Here is a 27,810-nt window from a genome sequence, read left to right on the forward strand (position 1 = left end):
GTTTCTCTACTTTCACATGACTGAATAGGTGAAGGGTTTTTTAGGTTCTCTTTACCTACCCACATAGGTAGGACATTACCTGTATGTCCTCATGAGGGTATTACCAAATGAAGGAAAAGCTATGTAATCAAAGTAACTTTAACTTGCTTCTCACTTAAATGCTCTTGCTATGCAACACAATCCACCAATGCAGCTGCAAGGAATGTTTTTTGAAGATGTCAGAGGCACAGTTAGTTTCCCAGTAAAAGTTTGTTGTAACAAACTAGGGAACTGTGACAATTTTTATATAACATAATCGTCTGAATCTGCTGCATATATTTGCATTCTCTAAACTGATAAAGGAACTATTTGAACTTGGTAAATAATGAAGTTTTCCATATTCATACATTAAGGAAAATCACATTATTTTAAGGCTACTTTAAAAATCACGTACATTTCAACTAAAATACAAAAGTGCACCATGTAATGGTAAGTAAGTGCTGACAGCATGAATCACATCTGCTAAGGGTGTAAAATGGAAATAAAATTAGCCCTGTGTCTCTAAGCAATGGAATTTATCAGTTCTATTTTCTTTCGGGAAATATCTAGCAGTATATTTTCATTATGGCATAGGTCCCTCATGACCTTCAGGTTAGCCATAAATTCACAAAGATCAATGTGACTACAAACCACAAATGTGATTTGTACTGAGACAAATTTTCTGCTGCTCAACCCTGTCCTCCCTTTCCTGATCCTGTTACATGCCACTCACAGTAAAGCTAATCTCCAGTTAAGATGGGGCAGTATCATGCTGGGACAGCTCAGAATGCACTCACTGTTTCAGGAAAAAGATTCCATCTCCTTCAGAAGATCAGAAGATCCCTTACAGACAAAGGCAAGAGTCAGAGCCATCTCCTATAGCAGCAAATCTTGTATATACGAGTAGGGATGGCTACATTAGAGAACCAGATGACAGCAAAAATACCAGCATATTAAAAAAATCACAGTACATAAATAAATTACTTTTTCAGAAAATAACTCAGTAACATATCTTTCCCTTTTCCCCATCACACCCTTTCTGACCTATTGTATTTAGGGCACATTAAGTGCTTGCTTAACTTGAGGGAGGCACGCTGGCTTATGCTATCTCTGCTTTTTTGTTCTTAATCCAGAGTATCAGATTTCTCCTCTGAGTTCTATTTTGTATTATTCCTGCTTTAATGGGCTAGAACAACCCACCTTTATGGAAAAATATGATACAAAATGGTTAAATATATGTTCACTTTAAGCAGCGGATGGACACAAAATAGAGAACCGGAACCTTAGTACTGCTGAAAAGCATTGTGATCTAGAAAAGGCAAATACCAGAATGTCCCACACTACAACCCCCAGGGTGCAGCAATCAGAGCTGTGGCAGAGGGCACGGGGAGGTGGCTGAAAGGCATTAAAGAACATCCTATAAGAAAATAATGACTCATTTGTTTTACACAGGATTATCTCCAGCTTCTGCCTGTTGAGCACATGACAAGGGGGGCTGTTACCAACACCACACACTGCTGATCCTCCAGTGGGACTGGACCATTCACTACTGTGACAGTCTGATGCTCCAGGAATCCTCAGTTCTCCCCCGTGGTTAGCTTTCAGTCTTTGTAAAGACTATAGAAAAAAGACTTTGACATCTTTTTGCTCTGGAGCTGAAGTCACCTGTTCGGCCCACGTTTGCAACCTCAACAAATCAAAGGCAAGTATTTCTGTTGAGGTGGACACAAGGTAGAGCATGAATCCTGGAGACAGCTCCTCAGGAGTAACGTTTGCCTATCCCCTGCTGACAATTCATCTATTTCTTGCCAACAGAGGGTACTGAAGTTTAATGGCACACATTTACCAGGGCAGGAAGCAGCACAATGCATTCCTGTGAGACTTTGCAGAGTACAGACATACTCTTTTCATCTTGCTTGAGTACTAAGTTCATTTAATAGACTCGAGTTAGCTTTTCCCTCTCTTATTTAACCATATTAAAGTATCAAGGAAGGCATTTATTTTCTGTCAATTAAATGGAGAGGATAATAGTAGCAGTGTGAAAGAGCCAGAAACCCAAACTCATCTCATTGCTCTCTCATTTCAGTGCAAATGCTGTCATTTTTTTCTGTATAATGCAGTCCTGCCACTTCAGATGTAGCATTATTTCTAATGCTGCCCTTACCCTAGCGTTGAATCCCCACAGGCTGAGACCACAATCCCAAATTACACTCCAATTCTCTGGTTATGCTCATGCATTGATCTGTTGGCAATGCAGCACGTGCTAAAACAGTTGACAATTAATCACTCCAAATGTCTGTAAAGAGCCCCAAAAACACACATCTTTTAATTTTGACTGCCAAGACAAACTTAGTGAGTGGAGGAAAAAAAGGGAAAGCAAGATTCCACAATGGGAGAAGGTTGTTTTAAGCTTGTGTCAAGATGACACCCAGGGCTTGTCTAAATATAGATTTGTCCACTGTAAACACCCTTAATCTGCATTTAGTACAGACACATGCAGAGCTACTCAGCAATGACAGACAAGCTCTGCATCCACACCCAGGCCCACAGTAATGCTCAATCATAACCAATTCCTGAAAAAATAGTTTGTTAGTAGGTTTCTGCCTCCAAAGAGAAGCATTAACCAAGAAAAGCTTGCCTCCTGCTGTTGGCATCACACTTTTGACATGCAAGCTCTCAAGATGAGAAGCAATGTCATCAAGGTGCTGCAGCTTTCAGTCCCAGCTCCTTTACTTGCCATGGTTTGCAAAGAACAGGCTGGGCTGCGCAAACATGCTCCTTAAGCCTCTGTAGTGGCTCACAGGTGACAATGCAGGAAGCAGCCTCTGCTGGGCAGGTGTGGGTCATTGTTCTGCCACTCAGAAATCCTGGCTTTCATACCATGGTTTCCTGCTTACTCCTGTCCTCCTCTTGTTTGTGCTTGCTCTGCCTCTGAGTTGTCAATCCTTTTATTCTGTAGCATAAACACTGTGCTGGGCTGCACCCTCTGTCTCAAGGTCTGGTAAACTCAATGCATCTGCAAAGAGCTGGGATAACTTACCATCAATAAATTAGCTGAAAACCTGCTTGCTCTGACAACTACAATGTAAACAGATCCGGTGTGTCCTACCACTGCAATGTGATACTCTCTCCAAGTTTATGTGAATCATCTCCCCAGTGACTGTGAAAAGAACTGGAAACCATTGTCTGTTTACTGATTATTGGAGCTTCCTTACCAAAAAAGTACAAACACAAAAAACTGTGTCTTTACTGAAACAACTTGGGAACTCCTCTGTAACTTTACTGTAAACCAGACATAAATATTTAACTGTACCTATGTTAAACTTTATTTGGATTTTGTGCTCTGCCACTTGAAGAGCTTACAGCAAAGATTGCCAGAAGAAAGGCTCAGGATGCTGTATTACAGTAGGTTTGCAGCCCAAGTGTCAGTGCTGTGCTGACCCAGAGGCAGAGTTGTGCAGGGCCAGCATTTGGGATGGTTGCAAACCTCATGGTAATAGCTGAACTTAGAGGGGCTTTCAACTCTGACATACAGCCTCCATCAACTGCCTTATGTAACAAGATCTAGCTTCCAAACCCTTGCTATCTACTTCAAAGTGAAGTATTCCAGCTTGTCCAATAATCATTACAGCAAGTAATGGAACAACTAGAAAAATTATAAAACCAAATGTTCAGTAGATAAATGTGTGTTACATCCCTGACCTGAAAACAGGACAAGGAAGGTTCCTTAGTCTCATGTGGCACTTCTAATGCCACATACCCACACAGCAGGTCATGTCCAAGGCCCTATGGAACTCCTCTGACATTTTGTGAGCACCGGGATTTCATTTACTTTCAATTGCCATTGTCTGTGGCTTTTTCCATACCTGAGGAAGACTCCAGAAACTTGTCACAAATAACACTCCTTACACAACATGGCCAGGCTGGGACATTTTGACAGTCTTACAGAGCATCTGCTGCTGAGCACAAATCAGGCATCAGATGTGTCCTGCTAGCAGCAGCCAGAGTCATGTGGGAGCACCACGGTCAGTCAGATGAACAGCTCCTCATAACTGCTGTCAATATTTAGAAACATTAATTCAATATTTGAACAAGACAGAAAAAGTTTCTTTATAGCATTTGAGCCCTCAACAGTTGGGGTTATCCTTATTTCACAAGGGATGGTCGTAAGACTTGCTGTTACAACAGGTCAAAAAGATGCATGAGTAAGGCAAGGAGAACACTCCCCTTCTAAGGTTGTAAAGTGCAAAGTGCATCTTTCATGCACTGGTTTCCTTTAACCTATGGAATCCCTCAGCTCAGAAACACTGGATGAAAAAGTCTGTGCATCACACATCCAAGCAAGACATCAAACAGCAAATTCCTACCAGCGTGTTTCAGCCCATGCAATTCCACCTTAGAATCATGGAATCATTAAGGTTGGAAGTGATTTCCGCAATCAAGTCTAAGCTTTGACCAAACACCACCATGTCAACTAAACCACAGCACTAAGTGCCACGTCCAGTTGTTTTTTGAGCACTTCCAGGGATGGCAACTCCACCATGTCCCTGAGCATCCCAGGATTCCAATGCTTAACCATCCTTTCAGTGAAGAACTTCCTCCTCATATCCAGCCTGGATCTGCCCTGGCACAGCTTGAGTCTATGTCCTCTCATCCTACTGCTGGTTTTCCAGGAGAAGAGGCTAACACCCACCTTGCTACAGCCTCCTTTCAGGAAGTTCAGAGCAATAAAGTCTTCCCTGAGCCTCCTTTTCTCCAGGCTAAAAAAAACCCCAAGACAGTGAGAGCAGGAGAGAGAGGCTGAACCACCAGCCCAGTGACTTCAATCTCAGAAAACCCAGTGCCCTCACACACATAAATAGAGCCCCAAGACACTGATTTAGATGGCATTCAGACAATGCCACTGGAGAACTTGCAACTGGCTCACTCTGGTAGGCACAGACGGGTCTGCCTCAGAAATCTTGCAGCATGTTCGTGTCCAGTCTAAACTCATTTGGAGAGTTTCTGACTAGGGGTTGCTTTGATCCTCTTGCCCCTTACAACAGTTGAACCTGAAAAGCTTTTGCTTTTTGGTTAGAAATTAGCCCACCTCTACCTTGGATTCACAAGGCTTTGGAGAAGCTACTGTTGTTACAGCTGGTTGGGTTGGTTTTTTCCCTGAGCTAACTCATGTATTAAAGACAACTACTGACCACTTTCAGCAGGAATTCAGGGTGCTTCCTGGAAGGAAGCATTCCTCCCTTGAACTGTGGGATTGCAAAAGTCAGAGCACGACATGAGATCAAGGCTCAGCAATGGGGTGCGATTTTCGGAGGGTTAAGGGTGGGCTTGGAGTGAGCTTTGCAGATTCTTCTCTTAGGGACGAGCCTGCGTCAGAGAAAGGTTATTCCCTCACTGACTCATGGGGATTACTTTTAGGTAATGGAAAGTCCCTCTAAAGAGCCACAGGATTTGCAAGGATACTAAAAGGATTTGAGAGTGTGTTCATTTGAGGCAGTGTTCATTTAACCAAAGAGAAAAGGACCTTCCTTACTTGGTTATACTTATCTGTGCACTTCAGAAGTAGTTGAAACACTGGAGGAAGTTTCTTTTAAATATCTCTGCAAGGGCTTGCAATTTATTTTTAACACACAAAGCATTCCTGTACAGTTAATACTTGTGCAAACTGACACTTGCATTTCCTCGTCCACTTTCTTACTGCTGTTTTCTCCTCTCTGACCTCCCCATATGGTCATTAAAGGCAGTCACTATAATTTGACAAAGAATCCAACTGGCACAGATTTCATATGCAATAAGATGGCATCTTAATCACCAGGTTAGGGTTTTCATAGAGAATGCCATTGCTTCAAGTTGCAGAAATGTTTTTTCTTAAATATTATTTTATATATCCACCACTAAGGAGAATAATCTTAGAGGAGATTTACCTTAGTTAACAGAGTTGAAGCAAAACAGATTTACAAAGATGAATTGCAAATTTGAATACGTCAACAGTGAATTAAAGCTGCATTTGCAGAAGATAATTATTCTCCTCCAAGGGACGTTTTCTTCTTTAGGGTAGGCTGACAAACCACCTTAAGTTTCTACAGTCCAGAGATGGAAAACATCCTTAATGGCTTCCGCTAACCTATCTTTGAAGTCGTGCAGTAATTGTGCAACTGCTCTGGAAACAGGAGAGGAGCAGCCAGGAACCCTGCTTCTGAGCAGAGCACTTGGGAGAGGAAAAACAAACAAAAAAGTCTTTGCTGAATCCTTGCTCTTTGTTGAGACTTCCCCCACCTCAGCCTTAGGCCAACTTGGACTGGAAAGCTGTAGCAAGTGTCAGGCTTTCTGTGTCTATTCTATTTTTGGGGATTTGTTGTGGAAGAAGAAAGTGAAGCCTGAACACCATGTGAGCAACTTTAATACGAGAGCATAACTGCCAGGAAAACAATTCCCTGGCTCCCTCTTCCCCTGTGGGAATAAGGGTGCTGTGCCTTTCATTGAACTCGGAGATCTGGGGCTTGGAGGAAGTGTTCACTTTAGAAACCACTGTGACAGTTTCAAAAAGGTGTGAATGTCAGCTAATTTCACAGCCCACTCATCCATTTGGAATTTGCAACCAAACTCAGTCGTCATTTCTGCCCTTCTAAGTCCCAAACAACTTCATTGTAGGTATTTCATTCGTGGGAACAACAGCTGACCCACAGTGTCAAGGTAAGTGCTAATTTCAGCCCTCAACATATCCAAGTATTTTGGAACACTTGCCAAAGGTTGACCGATATTTGCTGAATCACATCATAACAGATTCCTTGCAATAATAAATTTTAAGTAAAATCAGGTGACAATTCATAAATGCAAGTGGCAGTGCTGTCAAAAAATAAAAACATTACAAGCTCTTTTTTTTTTTCCAGAACAGGTTTTAAACCAGGAATTTGGAAGAAAGGAAATAGCTGAAAAGCATGTGTGAGTATGGAAGTTGTACTGTCAGCAGCAGATGACAGTAGAACCTTCTCAAGTTCATCATCATCTGTAAATTACAGGCTGTTTGTACCATTAAAGTTAAAACCGTAAAATTTAGTTCTGCACTGGTAAATGAAAGATTTTATGACATTGCTAAAATGCAATATGGACCAAAGAGCAAGATTTGTAAGAGAAGCAAGGATCAAGCAAATAAAATTGGCAGCATGTTAACAAAAAACCCCAAACAACCAAAACCCACTCGAAAAACCCCCAACCATCACAATGAAACACTCAAACTGAATAATGAAGGCAAGAGGATTAAATATCTTTTCATGGCAGTATAAACTATTCAAGATGTGAATTTTGCAGCCTGAAAGACTATCTCAGTGACAAGTGTAACAGTGTACAGTTTATTCAACACTTAATGGCTCGAGCTAGTAAATCCTTAGCAAATCTTGAGCAAACTTTATTACTATCATGAGGCATCCTGACTCTAATCAATCAAACATTAGTACTTGTGGGGAAAGAAACTGGCCTGCTTTTAAAGTTGTCTTCCAAGAGGTAACCTGGGAAAACAGAAACCTTTTTTAACAGAAACATGAAACTATTTCTTAGTTTCAGAATCAGGATGAGAGTTCTGTAATGACCGAATAAAGTGAAAGTATTTGGAAAAACCCAAGCTCTAACTGTAACACAAGTACTGCAATGTGGCCCCTTTCCTGTTAGAAAACAAGCTGATTTCCCCCTCATGCTAGACCATGCAAAAACAAGTGTTCTGCTCACTCTGTGTTCTCTTCACCCTTGTTATCCCTCTGGTGCACCCAAACTGTCTTCATGTATTGCCATAATGATTCGTTTCATTATTTGAATCAACTGGTAGGACATTAATGGTATTTCTAACCCCATTTGCACATGTATAGAGATTGCCCCGGGGGGAAAAAAAATTCTCTAGAAGAAAAAAAATAAGATTATGCTCCAGACAAGCTCAGCAAGGTTATTGCTGTCAAGAGACCAGATGTTCCCAAGAATCAAAGTAAGATTTTGGCTGGAATTACAGTTAACACAAATTTTAGTGCAAAGTGCCATCACTTCGTTTAGGTGGATTCCTAAAATATACCATAAAAGAGAAAAAGCTTTACCATGCAATCTTGACTCACACAAATTGTTCTTGCAATAAATTGCCCCTTAAATCAGGGAGACTACTGCAACAAGGGCACAGAATTCCTGGGAGCATCTCTGGGAAGTTCTTGGAATGGTTAATCTGAAAAGATAGGTTCCCCTCTTAATTCAGACATTAATTTCAGTTGCATGGTGTCAATACATATATATTTAATAGTAGGGGATGCTGTAGTCCAGACAGAAGTTTTTAAAAGAAACTGTCTTTTCAAAATATGAAACAGTTAACTTGAAACCCCTCAATTACCTTCAGAAACTAACAGCATTAAAAATGCTTCATTAACACGCAAGACAACAGCCAGACTAATCCTTGAGTTCCTTAATAGTATGAGGAATGCAGTAATTTTTAACAGGTTTAATGCCTTGGTACGTTGTCATGGCTAACACTTGTTTTGGACAGAAAACCCAAGAAAATATTTTAAATAAAACTTACGAGAATTACTGGGTCTCTATGTCTGCGGTATAAAAATCTGGGCGCAGGAAAAGTGACTAAACAACTTTAAAATGATACAGAACCATGTCCCAGTGACCAAAAGCAACACAGAGGATACTAAGTTTAAAAGCTGCAATCACTTTAATCATTCATCTACAGAAACTAATTTCTAGCTACAGTTTCTGTGGAAGTCAAGATTTTGCAAATATATACCACTGCAGCTGGAGATTTCATCATATTAGGAGCTTAATTTCTCTACTGCCAAGCTTGCTCCAGTTTCCACCTTACCCACACTCAGCTACAAGTGGGGATGGAAGGAGGCCCCATTACACTGCTCCACCCACAGCTTCGGATCCACCCTGTGGGTACCTTGGGGTAACTGAGCATGGTGCCACTGCCCCACGGCAGGCAGGTACCCTGGAAGAGGAAGAACAACACCCAGAGGGCAGTTATTTAAAAAAATACATATATTTAGAATCATAGCATATTCTGAGTTGGAAGGGACCCACAAGGATCAAGTCCAACTCCTGGCCCTGCACAGGACACCCCAAGAATCACATCCTGTGCTCAAGAACATTGTTCAAGCATTTTTTCAACTTTGTCAGGCTGGGGGCTGTGACCACTGCCCTGGAGAGCCTGTTCAGTGCCTGACCACTCTCTGGGGGAAGAAACTTTTCTTAACATCCAACCTAAATCTCCCCTAACTCAGCTTCAGGCCATCGCCTCGGCTCCTGTCACTGTCACCACAGAGCAGAGATCAGTGCCTGCCCCTCCTCTTCCCCTCACGAGGAAGTTGTGACTGCAGTGAGGTCTCCCCTCAGTCTCCTCCAGGCTGAACAGACCAAGGGACCTGAGCCCTGCTCCTGGCATGGCCTCCTCTAGGGTGCTCACCACCTTCACAGCTCTCCCTTGGACACTTTCCAATAGCTTTGTATCTTTCCAATAACCATCCAGTGTTTTTCATAACAAAACAAGTGCAAAAATTCACATACAAGTGATCCAAAACAATTTGCCTAATTTGGTGATGCAGATTAGCAATCTGCATATTCCAAATAAAGTCAGGCATCAGTCACAGCTGAACTGCAAAACTGCTTCATGTTACTAGTTTTAATTCTTTCCCCTGCTAAGAAATAAGCAGAAGTAGGTATCAGTGTTGAAGAGGTACAGAAAACTCAGGATGATTTTTAGGAAGTGTGGAAAAACAAAGTCATCACAGCAGATCTAAAATTCCCATCTCAAGGCAGAAAGATAGAAGCATTTATTTTTGACCTCCTCTCCATTTATTTTTTGCTGTTGACAGCCAAGATAGTGTTAAAATTCACTACAGAAGTACAACCTGTTTCATTCAGCACTGTCAAAAAGCACTCAGATCCAGAATGGCAAGAGCCCAGCTCACAACACTGCTTTTGCACACCAGATCGAGGGGGCCTTCAGCAACAGGAAGAAAGCCAGAGTGTGACTATAGGGACTGAGGGAGAAAGGAGGTAGCAGTGTATACTTCCTAAGTTCAGCCCCAAAAGTGCCAGATGGTCACACCACAGATACTTGAGACTCCCACAGATCCCTGTTCTGGGTTCATTAAATTCACAAGCCAGGCTATGTTCAAGGCTTAAGAGAAAAAAAGTACAGAACGTGGTGCAGAGCATTTTCACTAATACACAGGATTTGGAACACAGAGGACTCATCCACAGTCCTGAGGCGCAAAAATAGTGTTTTCTGCATCCAAGTGAACTAACAGTCTTTATACATACCTTGAGTCTCCACCCGGGAAATGCAGGACTGACTTCAACCTCTTCTTGCTTCTGTAGGATGGCTGCACTGTGTGCTTTGAAAGGTATGGAATGGCCTCAAAAGCACGTGAAACAGACTGATGTCCAAGCCAGCACCTTTACATTCAGCAAGGATTAGGCTTATTAAAATTGCTTGCCATGAAATGCATCGTTCTTTCTCTCACTCTCAGCAGTTTACCAGGATTTCTAAGTTAACCCATGCAATGCTGGGAACATGCTTTCCTTTATAAAGGGGTACAAGCACTAGAAGAAATAAAAAAGAACCATCTAAAGGGGAGAGGATCTGGACAAGGCAACCTACATTTAAACCAATCACATGTATCATCTTTCCCTTTTCTTCTGCTCTTCTGAAAGTGCCCAAGTGGCTCATTTCTGTTCAGACAAACATCAGAAAACAAAGGACATGCACAAAGACAGACGGCATCAGCACAGCTCATTCCCCCAGTCCACAGACCCATCAGCCATGGCAGTCACGGACAGGCAGGACAACTGCTTGCTCAGCATTTGCAGCAGGGAGTGAGGAGAATAAAGGCCTTTTAAGAAACACTGCCTGTGTTCCAAGAACAGAGTAAGACGGATCAGCTAGGTTAGCATTCGCTGAAATACACCCATGGCCTGGCACCCAGGAATTTGCAGCGATCAGAATAGAAGGATTTTACTGGTCAGAGTGGAAGAGCATGCTTTCCACTGCAGGCTGAGGCCTGTGCTGACTTGAGCAGAGCAGCAGTCACAGAGAGGCCAGAGTGGCAGCTGAGCAAGACAGACACAAGTGGATTCAACCAACAAGTTTAGCAACACTCAAGACACTGAATACAGGATAAGTTTAAGTATCGCTGAGACTTTCAGATCTAACCCCAGAAACCTGGCAAAACAGCCAGATACAGCAAGTAATACTTAGAAAAGCTACTGAGTATATCACAGGTGAGCTCTGTGCTAAGCTGACAAATGAAAGCACACAATAAAAATGTGACAAAATCAGAAACATCAAAAGGGATGGCACAACAAAGTACTCACAGAATTTACACAAATACATACAATTTAAAGTTTACAACTGGTTCATGCTTTAAAATCATTAAGTATAATAACTGATTAAAGTTTTAGTAAGAAAATATGTCAAAACAGCAAAAATTATGGTGGATTCTTAATAGGAAATAACTGAATCCATCAATCATAGAATGACTTAATTGAACAATCAGGTGTGATTACAAGACAAACAAGAAAAGCTGAAAAAGAGCACCTGATCCCATGACCTTTACTACTACAAAGGAATAGCAAAAGCACTCTTTTCTCAGCTACAGAATAGACAGCACACCCCTTAGCATAGGCAAGGAAACATTTTTTGCCTTCTCTCTTTCTCACAGTTGATACCAGATTAGAAAAACAGCTGTCCTACCATATACTGCTTTTGACTCAGAACACATAGGATGCTTTTCTATAACTTTGTACAAATATACATCTCTATACATTTCTCAGTTCCTATGAACTGAGAAAAAATGGTAAAAAGATGAAACTGTTCTTTTCCTAACCCCTTCCACCCTCCCAAGGAAAAGTACCCTCAAGGTAAAAAGACCAAAAATACTGGAGGTTTTTGCTGTGGCAATAAAAAGCCTGAACCCTCATGGAAGGCAGCTGTTAGAGGTTAAACAGACGTGTTTAATTCAGACAAGTACTCTGGAATTTCCCCACAATAATAATTTAAGAAATATAGCTACATTCTTCCAAGACAGAAGCAAAACTGATGGAGTCAAGCATGCATTGTACTTTGAATCTCCACCTAATTCAAAGTGAGGAGCACCTCCTATGCAAACTTTATTATGTGAACAGGTTATTCCCCAGGTTACACACTCGGACATTGAAACAGGAATGGCTCAACTAGAATCAAAGACAGCAAAAACAAAGACAAACACGTATCTTTCTCTGACCCCAGTTCTCATTTTTCTTCCTCTTTTTCCCAGTGATGACAGGCTAACAGAGAGAAGGAAATATACATCCACCCAGTAGTCTTCCATACGAGTAAATACAAAAAAAAATCAAGTGTTTATTGGAAGTCTGCATGAAGGCACAGATGAGCTTGATTACAGACACATTGTAACAATTACAAATATATGTAAACACCTTGAGATATACAAAAAAGCAATAATACAGCTAGTACAGGAATAAAATGTAACCTGCTAAAGAAAAAAACTTCTTTATATCTGAGGTTCTTACAATAAGCTCTGATCCACACCAACACAGTGTAACGCTCTTAAAGTCACCACCTGGATTCATGCTCAACAAATCTGCACTCTGGCCATTGTTTGATCCAAATTCAAACAGGCTTCCTTCCCTAGGATCAGAAAAACATAGGAACAACCAGCTAGACACCCAACCAACCTATAATGAGGCTTCATCGATTCTCTAAATATACAAGAGCAATCACCAAGGTACTGAAATTAAATATAAGTTTCAGAAAAGCTCAAGGATGCTTGTTCCACTTGCATTTGAGGAAATTGCTGTATTTCTGCAGGAAAGGAACAGTCTACAGCTGTCAGGTGATTTTTTTCTTCCTCCACAGGAGGCTTAGATTTCATCTGAAACACCTGCCAAAACAAAAGTCAGCAATCACAAACTAAAGTGCCTTGGACAGCTTAGGTTTTACCACTAGAATAAAACATCTCAGTTTATAGATACAGCATTAAGTTTTATCATGAGAAAACCCACCTTTGCACATAGAAGACTACTTCCAATATCTCTGTGGAAAGGGGAAATGCCTTTTGTGGTTTTTTGGTTTTGTTGTATTTTAATTAGATACCAATGCCATGAACTTAAAGAACTGCAACACAGCATTTTTTCAAAGGAAATCACACCAAAAAAAAGGCCCCCCAAAAATAGTTTTAGTACAGGCAATCCCCGGGCCTAGGCAAGGAGCACTCTGAGCAGCAATTTACTACAGGGATACAATTTTCACAAACTCAACCCTCAGCCATCTGTCCTAACTCTTCACTCCTCCTCTACAAAAGCTTTATAATCCCTGGAGCCCCACTCCAGCGAGGAAAGGCTCCCACCCAGGTACTACATGCAGAACGAAACCTAACACAGCTACAACATTTCTGCTGACCCTGTGGCCACATTATCCCAACTGAAAGATGAGGTAGTACTTTTCTTTGGAGCCCAACTAGTGGAACAGGCACAAGCACTCGTCTCCCTAAAGTAGCAGCAGCTGTCTGTAATCAGCACCAAACTCCACAGTTTATCTCCTCTTCAGGATACACCTCTAATCCCAAACCAGCTGCTTAGAAAAATAAATCATTATATGAGCACACACTCCCACTTTAACTGCATCGTAAAGGCCACGGTCTGGCATATTCAGTGACTTCCTCCTGTCTACAAGTGGCATTGACACAACCTCTGCTTGTACTGGGACTAATGGTTGTAACCCAAAAGGAACATGAAGGATCCTGAGTACTTATTATAGTGAGATGTGGAATTCTAAATAATCTAAAATTTTAAGAACCTTAATCCAAATAAAAAACCAAAACCCTGGGAGAGGAATTCAGCTTCTCAGGGAACTGAGGAAACCAGATTGTCTCTATGGATATAGTCCATTTGGTATTTAGGGGCTCTGTTTACCCCCTCTTCAAGACAAGAGATCTTTCCTCTCAAGGAGGTTGTTGTAACATATGCATGTATTATAGTTTTATAGCTTACACTCATAAACCTTCTGGTTTCTTATGAGATGGCTTGAACTGGAGAAATATGCTCTGCATAGTCCATGCTCTGTAGACTCCCAAGGATCAAAAAGAAATAGACTGCCATGACTGAAAAAAAAGGAAACATCAGAAAGAGTTGAACAGCATTAGAACTTGTACTGCTTGTAAAACTAAGCATTAGGATCAGAAAAAACAGTGTAAAATTTAATCAAGGTCCCTGGCTGCATCCTCTTAGTAAGCAAAAATCGATACTGAGGATGAGAGACTGTGTTTCTTTGACTGACAAACTACTCAAGGCTTTTATTTGTCTCCATGATCAGTTTCCATTTATTTAACAAAATATACAGAGTCCATATACTCTCCTGTCAGAGGTGCAACTCGCACAGATCCCAGGAAGCATTCTCTCGTTTTCATTGCTTCCAAGACTGCATTTTTCATTCAGCTGAAGTGCACAGGGATTCCACCCAGGCAGCTGGATTCCTAAATGAAAACATTTTAACAGAAAAGGAATCCTGTTCTGCTCAGCTCCAGTACAGTGATTGCCAACAGAAAAGCACTAACACTTTCTGGAAGAACTCTTGATGTACTTTCTGCCCTTGGGAATATGCTCTCAGAAGAGTACATGTAATTAAAAGAGTCTTATCTGGCTTTTGGCTGCAAGACTATCTCCAAACAGTCCCACATCTTCTTCCAAAGAACTTCCGTGGAACAAATCGTGGCTAAAGTAAACTCTTAATGTTCTACAGAGTATCAGCTGCATTCCAGTGTCCAAGCCAGATCCCTTGAGAGAAAATACAAAAAGAAAGCTGCTTGATTGTCAGAGAGGAAAGCACTGGTGAAACAGCTAAAAGGTAGATTTTTTTTCTTTTTTTAATCTTTAGCTGTAAAGGGGTACGCTCACAAAATGCTCCACACACAGCTAAAAATTGCTTCTGTGGCCCTACACAACTAGTGACAATGCAGTGTGCAACTGAGAGGCATTAGTGATGAAAAGGATGACAGAAACCCACCCAGGTGCTTCTGAGAGAAACAAAGCACTTAAGCCCTCATAGTGAGCTGGACCTCACTGTCAAGTGAGTTTCTCCAGTCTATAGATCTGATAAAATCGCAGCTGCAGAATCATAATTCATGACTATCATTCACAAGGAAAACTGAAAATTCATTTACATTTATTAGGAGATGGTTGTGCACAATTTCTCATCTTATTCAAAAAGTCTACAAATAGAGTTTAACACTTCTGATTGCAAGCAAACGTTTGTTCAACGTTCTCAGTTCAGTAAGGCCAACTTAGCGCCTTGTTACACTTTCAAGGTTTAGTATACATTTGTCAGTTCTTTACTTTCTTCTGGTAACAGTCCCACTGGAACAGTAAGGAGAGTTCTCTAAGACACTTTATAACAGCAGCTGAACTTGGGTTATGCAAATTCAGTTTTGGAATATGCTTCAAATGTAAATTATTCTAGGCAATTTTTCATTTTGAGATCTTAAAACACTGTCAAAGGCTCTTCCCTTTCCACTCACGTTTGTGCTACCACCACCATGAGATTGCCCTCTGTAGAGCCGTACATCCAAGGATCTCAAAGCACTTCAGAAAGGAGGGCACAATTTCAAATTCTGGGATACTTGAGCTGGAATCCTGCTTAATAAAGAATATATTTTTTTCTTCGTCTTATGTTTACAAAAGGACAAGCATCAAACTGAGCTGATCCTGTCTTGACCTTAGTCCCACCTCGGACTACCTGTCACTTTCTCCCACACAATCCTATCACTGATTCAGGAGCTCTGTTTAATTATAATGCTCACAGCGGAGTTTCCTCTACGGAAAGCTGAGCATCTGCTATGGTCAATTATTTTCAAATGGAAGCACCGGTCAAATTTTAGGTCTGCCACAATCTTGAGAATCACTTAACTAGAGAGTCACTACCATAATTAATGTAATTTGATAATGCACTTGATCCCATATTGGTTTAAGAAGTGTAATAGACTATATATGCATTTCTCTAAATTCTCTCAGAGCTGAAACTACATAACTACAGTGAAGAAATTCTAATTTTGCCTTAAGCAGAACATTTTACAACATTATTTTAACTTACAACTTTGATTTAGAGCACTATTTTCATAAAGATTTTCAGTTTGCAATTCTGACTGAATAGGTGAGCGGCAAAAATGACAATATATGTACAAGTGTTAGTATACTACCAGAATGCTGTACTTCCTTCTTAAAAATGTCCTTAATAAAGCATTAGGCATGTCAAACAAACTTTTGTAAACAAAAGATAAATTACTCATGTTCTGCTCTGATTATAGCCAGATACATATTCTCATAAAATAAACATTCTCTTGTCATTTTCCATGGCCCACATATCCATATATATGAGGTAAACCATTTAAAATTATCAATAATATATAAACCTCAGGAAAAATGTAACCGAGTAAGATGTCAATATCAAGAAGTGACACTTTGTTCCACTGCAAAGTGAAACCAATTTATTTGTGCTAAATGAATGGAAAGAATGTATTCAGAATACATTTCTTTATACATTGTACCGGCTTAGGCTGCTAAATAAGCATTCATTAGTGCCATGTTGTGCTACTTTCTTGTACTCTGTTTCTACCAAGCAATACAAAGTTTTGGCTGTTACGCCAATATACTCCTCTATGCTCATCTCATTTTCTAACAGACTTTTGAACATTTAAAATACCTGTTCAAACTTTGCTTCAGGGGAATCACAATGAATATATTTTAACAAGAAAGAAATTATCATCAGTTGTTCTCTACAATCACATTGCCTTCTGCAGCAAAAAAATCCAAGAGCACACACTTGAATCAGCTCTCAGTAACCTGTGGGCAGGACCACACTTCCCAACAGTCACTGTGACAGGGCACACGGTATGGGCAGCTTACAGGTTAACAGAAATGTCAAGTGACATCATCAAATCTTAAGGGCCACGAATTGTACATTCCACAGACTCCAACAAGCCAGTTCCCTCAGTGTAAAGTCCTGTACCATACATTTGAGGTGCTTCTAAACAGGAGAAATATGGATGTGTCCTCTGTGAATTAATCTTATTTGCTATGTAATACCATAGAGTTGGTGTCTTGGGCACTGATTAGGGTGTCTGACTCACTTCTGCACTAGAAGCTGATATTTTAAATGACTGAAACATAGTGCTGATTTTCCATAAGCTTGGTAAACAACATAATATTTCAGAATTTATGATGTAGCCCATCGTGCCTTTCATTTTCTGCAAATTGTCATGAAAAAATATAAAAAGGTATCCCTTTAATTTTACAAACCTAAAAGCCAGGAAAATGAAGCTTTGGAGCCAAGCAAAACGACATAATGCCGTATTACCAAACAGAGTAGCAAATGTTCCAGCCAGAGAATGGACATACATGTAGTTCAAGTAAACACTGATGGAAAACTTTGTTAAGTTAGTGTTGTAGACCCACAACACTGGCTGCATTTTATACAAACGTTTACAACACAATTAACAGTGAAGCCTATATAACCTCAGTGCAAATAAGTCAAATCCAAATATGCCAAGTAAGCCTTTGGCTTTTAGTAAACTGCTCCGTGTTATGAGTCCACTTCTGACATAGAGACTGCTGAGCACATGCACTAAGGCTGAGAGGAGGGATGCACTGAATGTTGAAAATTGGCTGCCTGCGACGCTGCGGGTTGGCCCGGAGGTTGCACAGGAGGTGGAGGTGGTGGCGGAGGTGGCTGCACGGGGGTCTGCGTGTTTGGAGAAGGAGGAGGAGTGGGACGTTTAAATTTGTCAGGGCTGTTACTTCTTCGTGGTGAAGGCCTCTGCAGAACAAATATTGAAATTATGTTTAACACACTCCTCAACAATGTTAGGTGAAAGTCCTCTAATCTTGGCAAAGGACAAAAAAAATCACACAAAAAAGTCTGAACAATTATGTGGGAAGAAGAAATTTCAAAACATTGCAGGAGTCACAATACAACTTCTACATAAAATAAATGTTCCTCTGAAATGGAGTAGCAAAGGAAAGGGGAAGTACTCTTGACATCAAAGAGAACATGCACTCCTTCCTGTTAGCTTGCAGGAAATGAGCACAAGACGTCCTGCAGATATGTTTACCCATGATGACCAGCAACCTAAAAAGAAATGAGATGCTGCAGGCACAGCACCTCCCAGCTGTGCTTGCCTAACCAGTAGGTGCTGATGAACCTTTAACTTCATGCTGCTGGCACATAAGGTTCAAGTATGTGGTACCTGAGCGTGGGTGGGAATGTTTTGAACATCAGACTCCACCCAGAAGCTCTAGCCCACACACTGGAGCAAAACCAAAGCATAATACAAGTTGCTCTTTGGAGAACAAAAGAATATTACAACCCTTTAAGCTGCAGGAGTGAAGCATTTGTTAGAGAGACCCCCTGAACAGAAACCACAGATTTTCAACAACTGGTACATTTAAACAGAAAGATTTAAACCCCACTTTATCTTTACAAATTGGGGGGCAGGAGGGGAAGGATGACCTTTAATGTTAACAATGCAAAAATATAAATTATACTGCACAACACTAACTTCTGCACTTTTGAAATAAAAACGCTTATTACTTACCAATCCAATTAGCATTAATCAAGAACCTCATGGCAAGACAAACCACCCACCCATAATTACTTATCAACCACAGGTGGCCAGCTCTGGGGAAAAGCATGATTACAGCTCTATACCAAATGTACTAAAGGTAAAGTCAAATTTATTCTGTAACGGAGATGAAAAATGAAGAGTCAAGAATGAAACTGCAGTTTAGTAAATCAAATATATTGTATCTATTTTTCTGAACAACTATGTACAATAGATTCAAGTTCTATGCAAAATCCAAGGGATTCTTGACAACTGACTGATGCCTCTGAAACACTTAATATCATTTACTGCATTTGCATGCATCTAATAATGTAAGGGGACCTGGTATCAGCATTGAGACAAAGCCAAGAGCTGCTGGTCGACACCTTTCTCTGAACAATCAGTATTTTGTCGTGAAGATGAGCTTTTTCATGATGACTCAATTCATTTACAGTTGCAGAAAGAGTAGTATTTCACAGGGACCGAACAGAGCAAGTTCCTTGAAAAACTCATTTATAGAATTAGTTTCCATGTTTTCCAGAAGCATAAAGATCTTCCTGTGACTAACTCATGTGACACACAGCCACAGGCTGAACCCCAACCAGAATTCTACCTTCCTGCTGAGCTCCAGCTTCCTTTCTGTTCTACCTACCATTATAGTGTTTCCACCCACCTTTCCTCAGGGAGATTGTAACAATTACCATTGCACACTCACCTAAACCAGAAGCAGCTATCTTTTACCATTGGACTAAAAATTCTATCAAAATACTCTTTTACATCTGAGAATGACAAATATAAGCGGAAACCTTGAAGAATATTTACATACTACCATACCTGCCGAGAAAAATCAAAATGGTCTTGATACAACAACCATAAGGTATTTTGCCAAATGGTTAATATTTAAGCTCTGTTTGCTCAATAAACTCCACAAATATTTAGAAGAAACACGATGAAGCGGAAATGCATCAAACATCGCAGGTAAAAAGGAAATAAATTCAGTTGAAAGATATGAGAAATTGCCCTAACAAATGTTTATATTAACTTTCTTCTTTGCCAATGAGAATAGAAAATAAGAGTTAACTGCCTGTTACAGTGACATGATGGTAGCATTGTGTGTCATCCTGAAGAAAACCTGAGCTTGAAGCAACCTCAGATGACTCATCCGTCAGATGGTGGAGACTAGGAGAAAAATGAAAGCAATGTTTTTACTTCCTGGGATAGGCTTAGTAGCTTAGAACATCACTTTTCACACCCTGCCTGCTGATCCATAAGATGATACCTATTACTGTCCTTAAGATGATAATACATCCTATTCTTTTGCAGAAAACAAGGTTCTCCAAAAAGAATCAGTTTCTGAGGGGTGAAGAGGAAAATCAGGGTTGAAGAAAGCAGCAATAGATGTCTTGGAGTAAGGAGACAAAAACAAACATTTACAAAAATGTTTTGTAAAAAAGCTTAAGGAAAACCAATCATAACTTCCAAAAAACAAACTATATTGGTAACAAGTATTTACTATTTTAAATACTTACTGTAATACCATGGGATGGTCCCATATGTTGCACATGAAGGCCTGGGGAATTGTAGTAAGACATTCCAGCTCTAGTCAGTGAAGTTGGTGGTGTGAAACCAACTGTGTGACTTGCATATGACAGACCTAAAATTGGTAAAACAAGGCAACATCAACATTCTCGTTTGGTATTAGAAACTGAAGTGTGTGGGGTTTTTTTAGATTTTTTGGTTCTGAATCAGTGATAGTCTAAAAACTGGTAAATGCTGCAGATTAGACATCTAGAAAATACTAATTGTACTGAGAAGTGTGATGCAAATTTATTTTCTTTTCCTGTAGCATACTACCATACATTTCAAACATACATTACACAGTGTTAAACATAACTTTTCACTTAAGATAAATGGTCTGAGGCTCCCACGGTAGCTTAGTTCTAGTCTGTAAGTATTTCTATTCAGCCTTCCACTTCTCCAGAGAGGAAATGGCTCCCTGAACTACATATAGTCTGAAGAAGCAAAGAGGTTGTGCCTGGAGAAGCCATCTGGCACTGGGCCACAACGAGGTTCCACAAAAAAACTGGATGTAGGTGGCTCCTCCAAGGCATACCAGATCTGCACCGAGGGTTCCTCCTTTTCAGCCTCAGCATTTTAAAGACCTTTGGGGATGGGAAATTAAAACATGCTGGGAAGGAAATGTTACTAACTGGACTAGGCTAGCAAATAACATTTAAAATTACAACTTGTTTTATATTAAGGAAAGCCTATTATTCAAAACTGCAAATATCTAATTCTTTCATCTAAATATTCCCTTCCTGTAAGAACTCAATTATAAAAATGCAGAGTTCCCATATAGCTCTATTTAACCAAGGTAAACTGAAACAGCAACTGCCAAATGCTTCAAGTTCAGACCTTAAAGTGTATTGAACATTTCAAGTTTCTCAAAAGAGCACATTTTCCAAAACCTTTTGCTTCTTTCTGCTTTCTGACAAAAATATCATAAGGAAGGAGACAGGACTTTTCTCAGCTGTTTACAATTAGACTCAAGCAACTGCTTTGGAGAATAATGACTGAAAAACACTTCTGAAGGCATATTAAACTTTTATGACACCACACTGGATTTAACAGTTTTCACACTTCAACACTAAACCAATACAGAACAGTGTCCCTGCACCAACACCCAGCATCACCCCTGACTACACACATCTGTGTCTCTGCCTAAAAGAGATGAGACGAGATCTTGGGGAGAAAACAGACCAACCCTCAGATCACTAATGAAGTCATTCAGACTCCCCTTGCTTCTTTCAGTTCTGTTTGGTTCTGTTACAGCCTCAGTGTATGTCTGGTGCAAATTACGAGTTACTCCACTAGAATCCCTGCCACTACAAGAATAACAACAAAATTAATCTGCCTTTTGGCTACACAATCTAATTATCTGTAGAGCACATGTTTTATATGTAAGCACTTTTGTCAGCTAGCACAAGGATAGAAACAAGTCAATGTCCAGGGAAGTGACATGGCAGCCAGTCAAAGGTAAAAGCCTAGCAATAATGGGCAAAACAGAGCCACCTTTGTAACATGACAATTTTGAACTCCTTTGGGATAATCCAGCTCCACAAGCTTGACAAATGCAAGTCTACTTGGCAGTCAAATAAGCAAAAACAGAGCAGTGTACATACATTCAGGGTAGCTCATCTCTGCAGCCCCAAACCTAGCTGCAAAGCACAGAACAGTTTATCTACACTGAAGACTAACTGGTAATTAGAACAACTAATCCCCAGCTGTCTAGGAGTAGCAGTAATTACACTATCTTCAAAGTTCCATGCACGGTGCTAAAAATTTCAGCAGTATCTCAGCTTCAAAGTCTTCAAAAGTAGCATGCCAAGCCATGCAGGCACAAAAGACTCTGGGATTCAGAAGCAAAAATCTGATCCATTAAACCTGACCAGCTATCCATATGAAACCATAGCATTTCTAACTGGTTACAAATTCTGTTTCCACAAAATCAAGGGACATAATTTCCCATATGAAACATGCCAAGTCATACAAATACCTGATGCAACATACAGCTGTTTTATTATTCTGTGCTGATACTTTTGACATCATCTTACTGTACTACTTTAGATACAAAATACTGTCAAAAATTATTTGTTTTCATCCATTACTGCATCCATATATCCCAGACAGCTCTACAAAATTCCCTATTGATCTCATTAGCTCTCTAACAAACTGCTGCTTCTATTTTTCTAAAGTCTGAAACTTCCCAACTACTGGTATTAATTAATCAGATGAAAAGGAGATTGATGCAGCTGCCTTTGCAGACGAGCTAGCCTGGAAGATCTACCACACCAGAATTTCCAAACTCATGAACTCTGTTAGAAATTATCATTTCAGCTGTGCTTCACAGTGTTTTCAGCATCCCCTGTCTGTGGGATAAAATTACCACTCTTGTATCAACTACTGATGGGAAGTAAAGTCCACAGGGAACAAGAAATGCGCTTCAGTCTCAGTGGAGGAATAAATTGACACAGTTCTGCACTGACACATCAGCATCTAAACAGGGTGCATGGCTAAGGAATGTAAGCTGCAAGCCTGTAAGTCAGCAGGTAATTTGTCCCACACAGAGCTGTAGTTATAACCCCGTGTGACTGCAGATCCAACCTGCAGTTGGATACTGTACTGTCATAAAGGCCGCACACACAGAACCACCAACGCCCAGTCCTTACTCCAGAGCAGCTGTTGGCCGACTACACTTCTGTACACACAGTTACAAGAAAGGGATAAGAAAATATATATCATTTTCTTGGTAACACGCCTTACAAAACACTGGAAGTCAAGTCATTTGGCTCATTTCAGAAAACTCATAGTCACACTGCTCATCTCTAGCATCAGAACACGGCTTACGGCCATAGCTGGTTTTCACACGTGCAACACCTGGGTGAAAACTATTTATAGTCCTTTGAGAAACCACAGTCAACCTTGAAAATTAAAGGATCTAAAGACATTTTATATGTTCTAGCAGACCTGTGTAATAAAACGTCTCATTCCCACCTTGTGTCAACACAGAGCACATCTCATCTGTCTGGCAGGTGATAGAGGTGGATGTGGGAAAGCCAGGCACGCTCCATTCACTTCTTTATGTACAAGGTGTTTGTGAGCACCATGAAACACCCACTGCCAGCAACTTCTAATGAATGTCCAAGGGCAATTTTAAGGGATTTTAAATTTCAGTCAATAAATGTGTTAGTAACACAAATGCATTTCATTTGACCTAAAATATATTCAGTAATTAGAAACTCAGAAAAGGTTTGTTTGCCTCTGTTATACAAAGTATGTGAGGCAGGAATTCTTAATTTTATAGTTATTGTTTAATAATAGAAAACAGTAGAAGTACAAAAGCCATTTCTCTACTGAAGAAAAATGAAAATTGACTTTTTTCCAACATGTTCAAGATAACACTGCTCTAAGAAGTTTTGACTCAGAGCACAATAGTAGTCTCATAACTAGTTCTTCCCAAACTCTAGAAATCCATTTAAATTATGTGTCCTGTTGTGCAACTTGTGTGGGAACAGAGGGGAAAAAAAAAAGACAGCAAGAGAGAAAAAGAGAGCAAAAAAGAAATAAACTTCAAGTGACAGCTACTTAACTGATCTTCAATATCTGTCCACAGATCTGAAATACTGAATATCTGGTAACCATCCAAGAACATGCTGCACTAGAAGACACCTAAGGCAAAACTATTCTTGCATTTATGATGCAGGATTTTTTCTCCAAACTAGCTTTGAAAGGCTACTGACCTAAATATATTAATAGGGCATGTTACTATGTGATGCATACAATAATTTTAGAAACTGGGTTAAATATTTACCAGGTGATATAGGTCTGCTAGAACTTGGTGAGGGTGTATAAGGGATAGGACTGGACACAGTGCGAGGTCTTAATCCTTGTGCAGACATCTCATTAAAATATCTAACAAAAAAAGGCAAAGAATAATTAGATCAAACCTTTTAAAATGTGCCATGTTTTAAATGTTTCACTGTGATTTTTTCAATTCCCATAAGAATCACATTAGGAAGCCATGACAGGAACTCTTGTCATTGCTGACACTGGCTTAACCTTCCATGAAAACAGCTGGACTTATCTTAGGCATTTGCAGTTAACACCATACGAGTTGCATATTATTGAATAGTACATATTAAGGTCAGATATAAACCATGTCATCCAATCTGACCCATTCTACATTCTTGCACTTCACACATCATTTCTACATTGAACTCAGTAACTTGGCTGGCTGGAGTGTATCTTCCAGAAAGGCATTCAGCACTAATCTGAAATCCTGAAAAAGGGGGAAGAAATCATTAAAGTACTAATAATTTGTTCCAACAGCTGATCAGCCATAGCATTAAAAACATGTCCTGTTTCCTATTTGAACCCCTCTGGTCTCAACATTTAGGTATTTGCTCATCCTGTCTTTTGCCACTGGACTAAAGAGGCACTTTCAACCCAGGACTGTCTCACTAAAGGTACTTTTAGGCTGTGTTGCAAGACACCTCCCACTCTTGACTATGATAAACTGAACAGACCAGAAATTGAGGCAGAGCATTTTTCCCCACCTGTAATAATTTTAGTGATATTTATTTGTTCTTCATTCACTGACTGTAGTGAAGCTTCTTCACAAATATCCAGTGCTATATAAAAGGATAAAATAATAACAACTGCTCCTACTTGCCACTTACTGTTTTTATCTCAAAAGAGATTTTATGGGTTTTTTTCCCCACAGCACTAGGCTGGCAGCCTCAGGTTGAGTTGCTCATGCACTCTCCACTTAGATTTTTCAGTCACTCTCTAGATTAGACGCCCCCCTGCTCACCATGTGGCTGCAAATCAGTGCAGGTGGGTTTATATTATTAGATTCAGCTGTGTCTCTTTACTGGACACAGCAAAGCAGCAGGCAAAATTAGCTACCTAATAGCCCTTTGACTCTTACTTGTCTCCTCTTCTACCACTGTGTTCTCACAAGTTCTTAGTAGCTGCATTTAATTCCCCATCATAGAAAAAAACCAGTAACGTGGAACAGCATTAAAATTACTCCTATTTGATGGAGCTCACTACTTTGAGGTCTGTTCATAAACTATTTGAAACATATTTGGATACTGCATCTTGCTGCTTTTTAACCAGGATATGCAGAATTAACAAGCCACATGCCCTAGCACAGGCAGTACACTGTAATGATACCAAAGCTGGTTTGAATTTGGGTGGACCAGGTAATAAAAATAGCTGCAATAGAGAACAACAGAAAACTAACAATTAAACTGAAAAACTAGGGTTTAAATAAATATACAAGTTTTTAAAGAGCTATCAGTGGCAAGGTTAGTGAAACTGAACTAAGCTACCTCTGCAACACACAGTAGCTTCCAATGCAGACCAGTGTGTGTGTTCCAGCAAGGCAGCATCCCTGTGATTTAATCCCCTTGTATTCTACACAAACAGAGCATCCCACTGCCTGGCTCAGGTGATGTGGAGCAGCAGCACACCATTACCATGCGTCCTGCTTTCAGGTATTACCCTGCTGCTCCGAAGAATAGGATGGAGGATTGAGAAGACAAAGCTACTGCTACTCTGGAGAAAGAGGCTTTGGGAGAGCTGTGTATTTTGCATTCAGGAAAGCATCTTCACCTACCCTCAGCTACATACAACAATTATCATCAGCTAACAGAATGCAACTGAAAGAAATGGGTATCTCATCCATCGCCACCATTATTTTTAGTAAGATGTAAGCTGACAAAAATTGACATTTAAAAATCATTATTGCAGATAGTTCCAAAAGTATTTTGTCTTCTCAGGCTAACCACTAATGCCTGCTTTATCCTTCACTTTGCTTTGTATTACTTACACTGCAAATACCTGATTTGGAGTTATTCTGTCAGGCCTTTGTATACCAAAAAAATCAAACATGACCATTTCTTAGAAGTACAGAATAGTTAATCAAATTTTCCTGCATTTCCTGGTTACCACTACTTACAAGTGGGTGATAAAAAATTATGAGGATACTCTACAATTTTAGATTCGTACTGGTAATTCACACAGCTTTAGAGTTTGACTGTACTTCTATTACACTGTAAATAGTGGAAGAAAATATAAGCCTAATAAGAAAAAATTCCAAACTCAGAATCCCGTATTTCTATCAATTTAATTTATATAGCATTCGCTCCATCTTAATATCAGATGCTAATGCAATATAGGTCAAGTTGTCTTAGTGCTTCATTAAAATGAACACACTACTTTGAGCTTTAAGGGTACTCCTTGACACAAAATATCTGGTACTTTGTTTCTGGTAAATTACATCTCATAACAAATATATTGACGACCCAAGAAGAAATCTCTCAGTATCAGAAGAATACACAGCATAGGGTAACTTTTTTAGTTATTCTAAAGGACCACCATAAATCCAAAATAATATAAAAAAACACAACAAAATAATGAGCATTTGGTAAGAAATAAGGTTTTATTCAAAATGTACTTAAAATCCTCTTTCAAGATATAACACTGTCATATTTCTATGATGTGAGAAAACACTAAAAGGCATGATATAAAACCATGAAAAACACAAGACTATCTGTAAGGTCAAGAAAAGCAAAGCAGCTTGCAATGGAGAAAAAAAAAATCAAGGATGTTGTGGTTTGGACATCAAGAACAACCCAACAGCTCTGGAAATGCTTCCTCTCTCAAAGGTTTTGCACAGTATCCCTTTGTATTTGGCGGAAAATATTTTGCTTTCTGCAGAGCATAAATCAGCCCCAAGTAAAGATGATGTCCCTACCTCACAGAATTCCTTGCAGTTACCAAGTTAGGGGCAAAACAAAGGTATTGTGATCAAATTATCCTGATTCTCAACTCCACAGCTGTATTTATTTCAATATATATTACCAAAACCCTAAACAATCTTCAGATATAAGTATTTTCTTCCTCACTGTTAAAACTAATGCAATTTCTATACAACTTTGATACAATTGCTGGACTATGCTAAAATTTGATATGTATATTAAACCCACACGCAAATTGCTTCTATAATTATCCTAAAAAAATTCAAAAAGTAGTACAAATACTGATAAGTAAGTCCCACACATCTGGATGGCTAAAGGAATACAAACCTTTCATCGTCCATTTCTAAGCTGGATTCACTTTCTGACAGTTGTCTGCAGAGAGCTTCCCTACGTTCCATTTCCCTCTGTAATTTTCTTTGAAGTCTCAAGTTTTCTTCTCTCATATGTCGCTCCTCTTCTAAATATTGTGCCATCTTCTCTGAATCTGAAATTCATCATTTTGTTACATGTTGATTAAAATCCAATTTCTCAGGCAGCCAAGTATGTTGTGGCTAAGTTTACTCCAACACTTCAAGATGAAGGCATAGAAAACGCTCAGGATAGATCACTGAAAATTTTCACCTTTAAGTCATTAGTTCAAAGCCTAATTCAGAACAGTAGCTACTAAAATAAACTATTGCTTGACACCAAGTTCGAAAATAAAATACAAGAAAAACAAACAAAAACCCCCCACCATGGAGCAAAAGTACTTATTTAAATAAATTTGAAAAGAAAGAAAAAATTCATTAAGAAAGCATTAGTAAAACCATTAAGAAAAAATACTGTTTCCTGCTCCGTTA

General features: G+C 39.7%; 1 protein-coding gene across 1 annotated transcript in view; it reads right to left on the minus strand.

Annotated features, from left to right (window-relative positions):
- Nucleotides 1-12,370: 12,370 nt before the first annotated feature.
- Nucleotides 12,371-27,810, minus strand: part of CCDC6 (coiled-coil domain containing 6) — a 51,250-nt gene continuing 35,810 nt past the window's right edge. The window contains 4 exon segments of the mRNA XM_039553614.1: nucleotides 12,371-17,860; nucleotides 20,174-20,298; nucleotides 24,016-24,116; nucleotides 27,299-27,455. Of these exon segments, the coding sequence (XP_039409548.1) occupies nucleotides 17,669-17,860; nucleotides 20,174-20,298; nucleotides 24,016-24,116; nucleotides 27,299-27,455 (575 nt within the window). The 3' untranslated portion in view covers nucleotides 12,371-17,668.

Source organism: Corvus cornix, chromosome 6 (genome assembly GCF_000738735.6).
Source record: "Corvus cornix cornix isolate S_Up_H32 chromosome 6, ASM73873v5, whole genome shotgun sequence".
NCBI classification, from domain to species: Eukaryota; Metazoa; Chordata; class Aves; order Passeriformes; family Corvidae; genus Corvus; species Corvus cornix.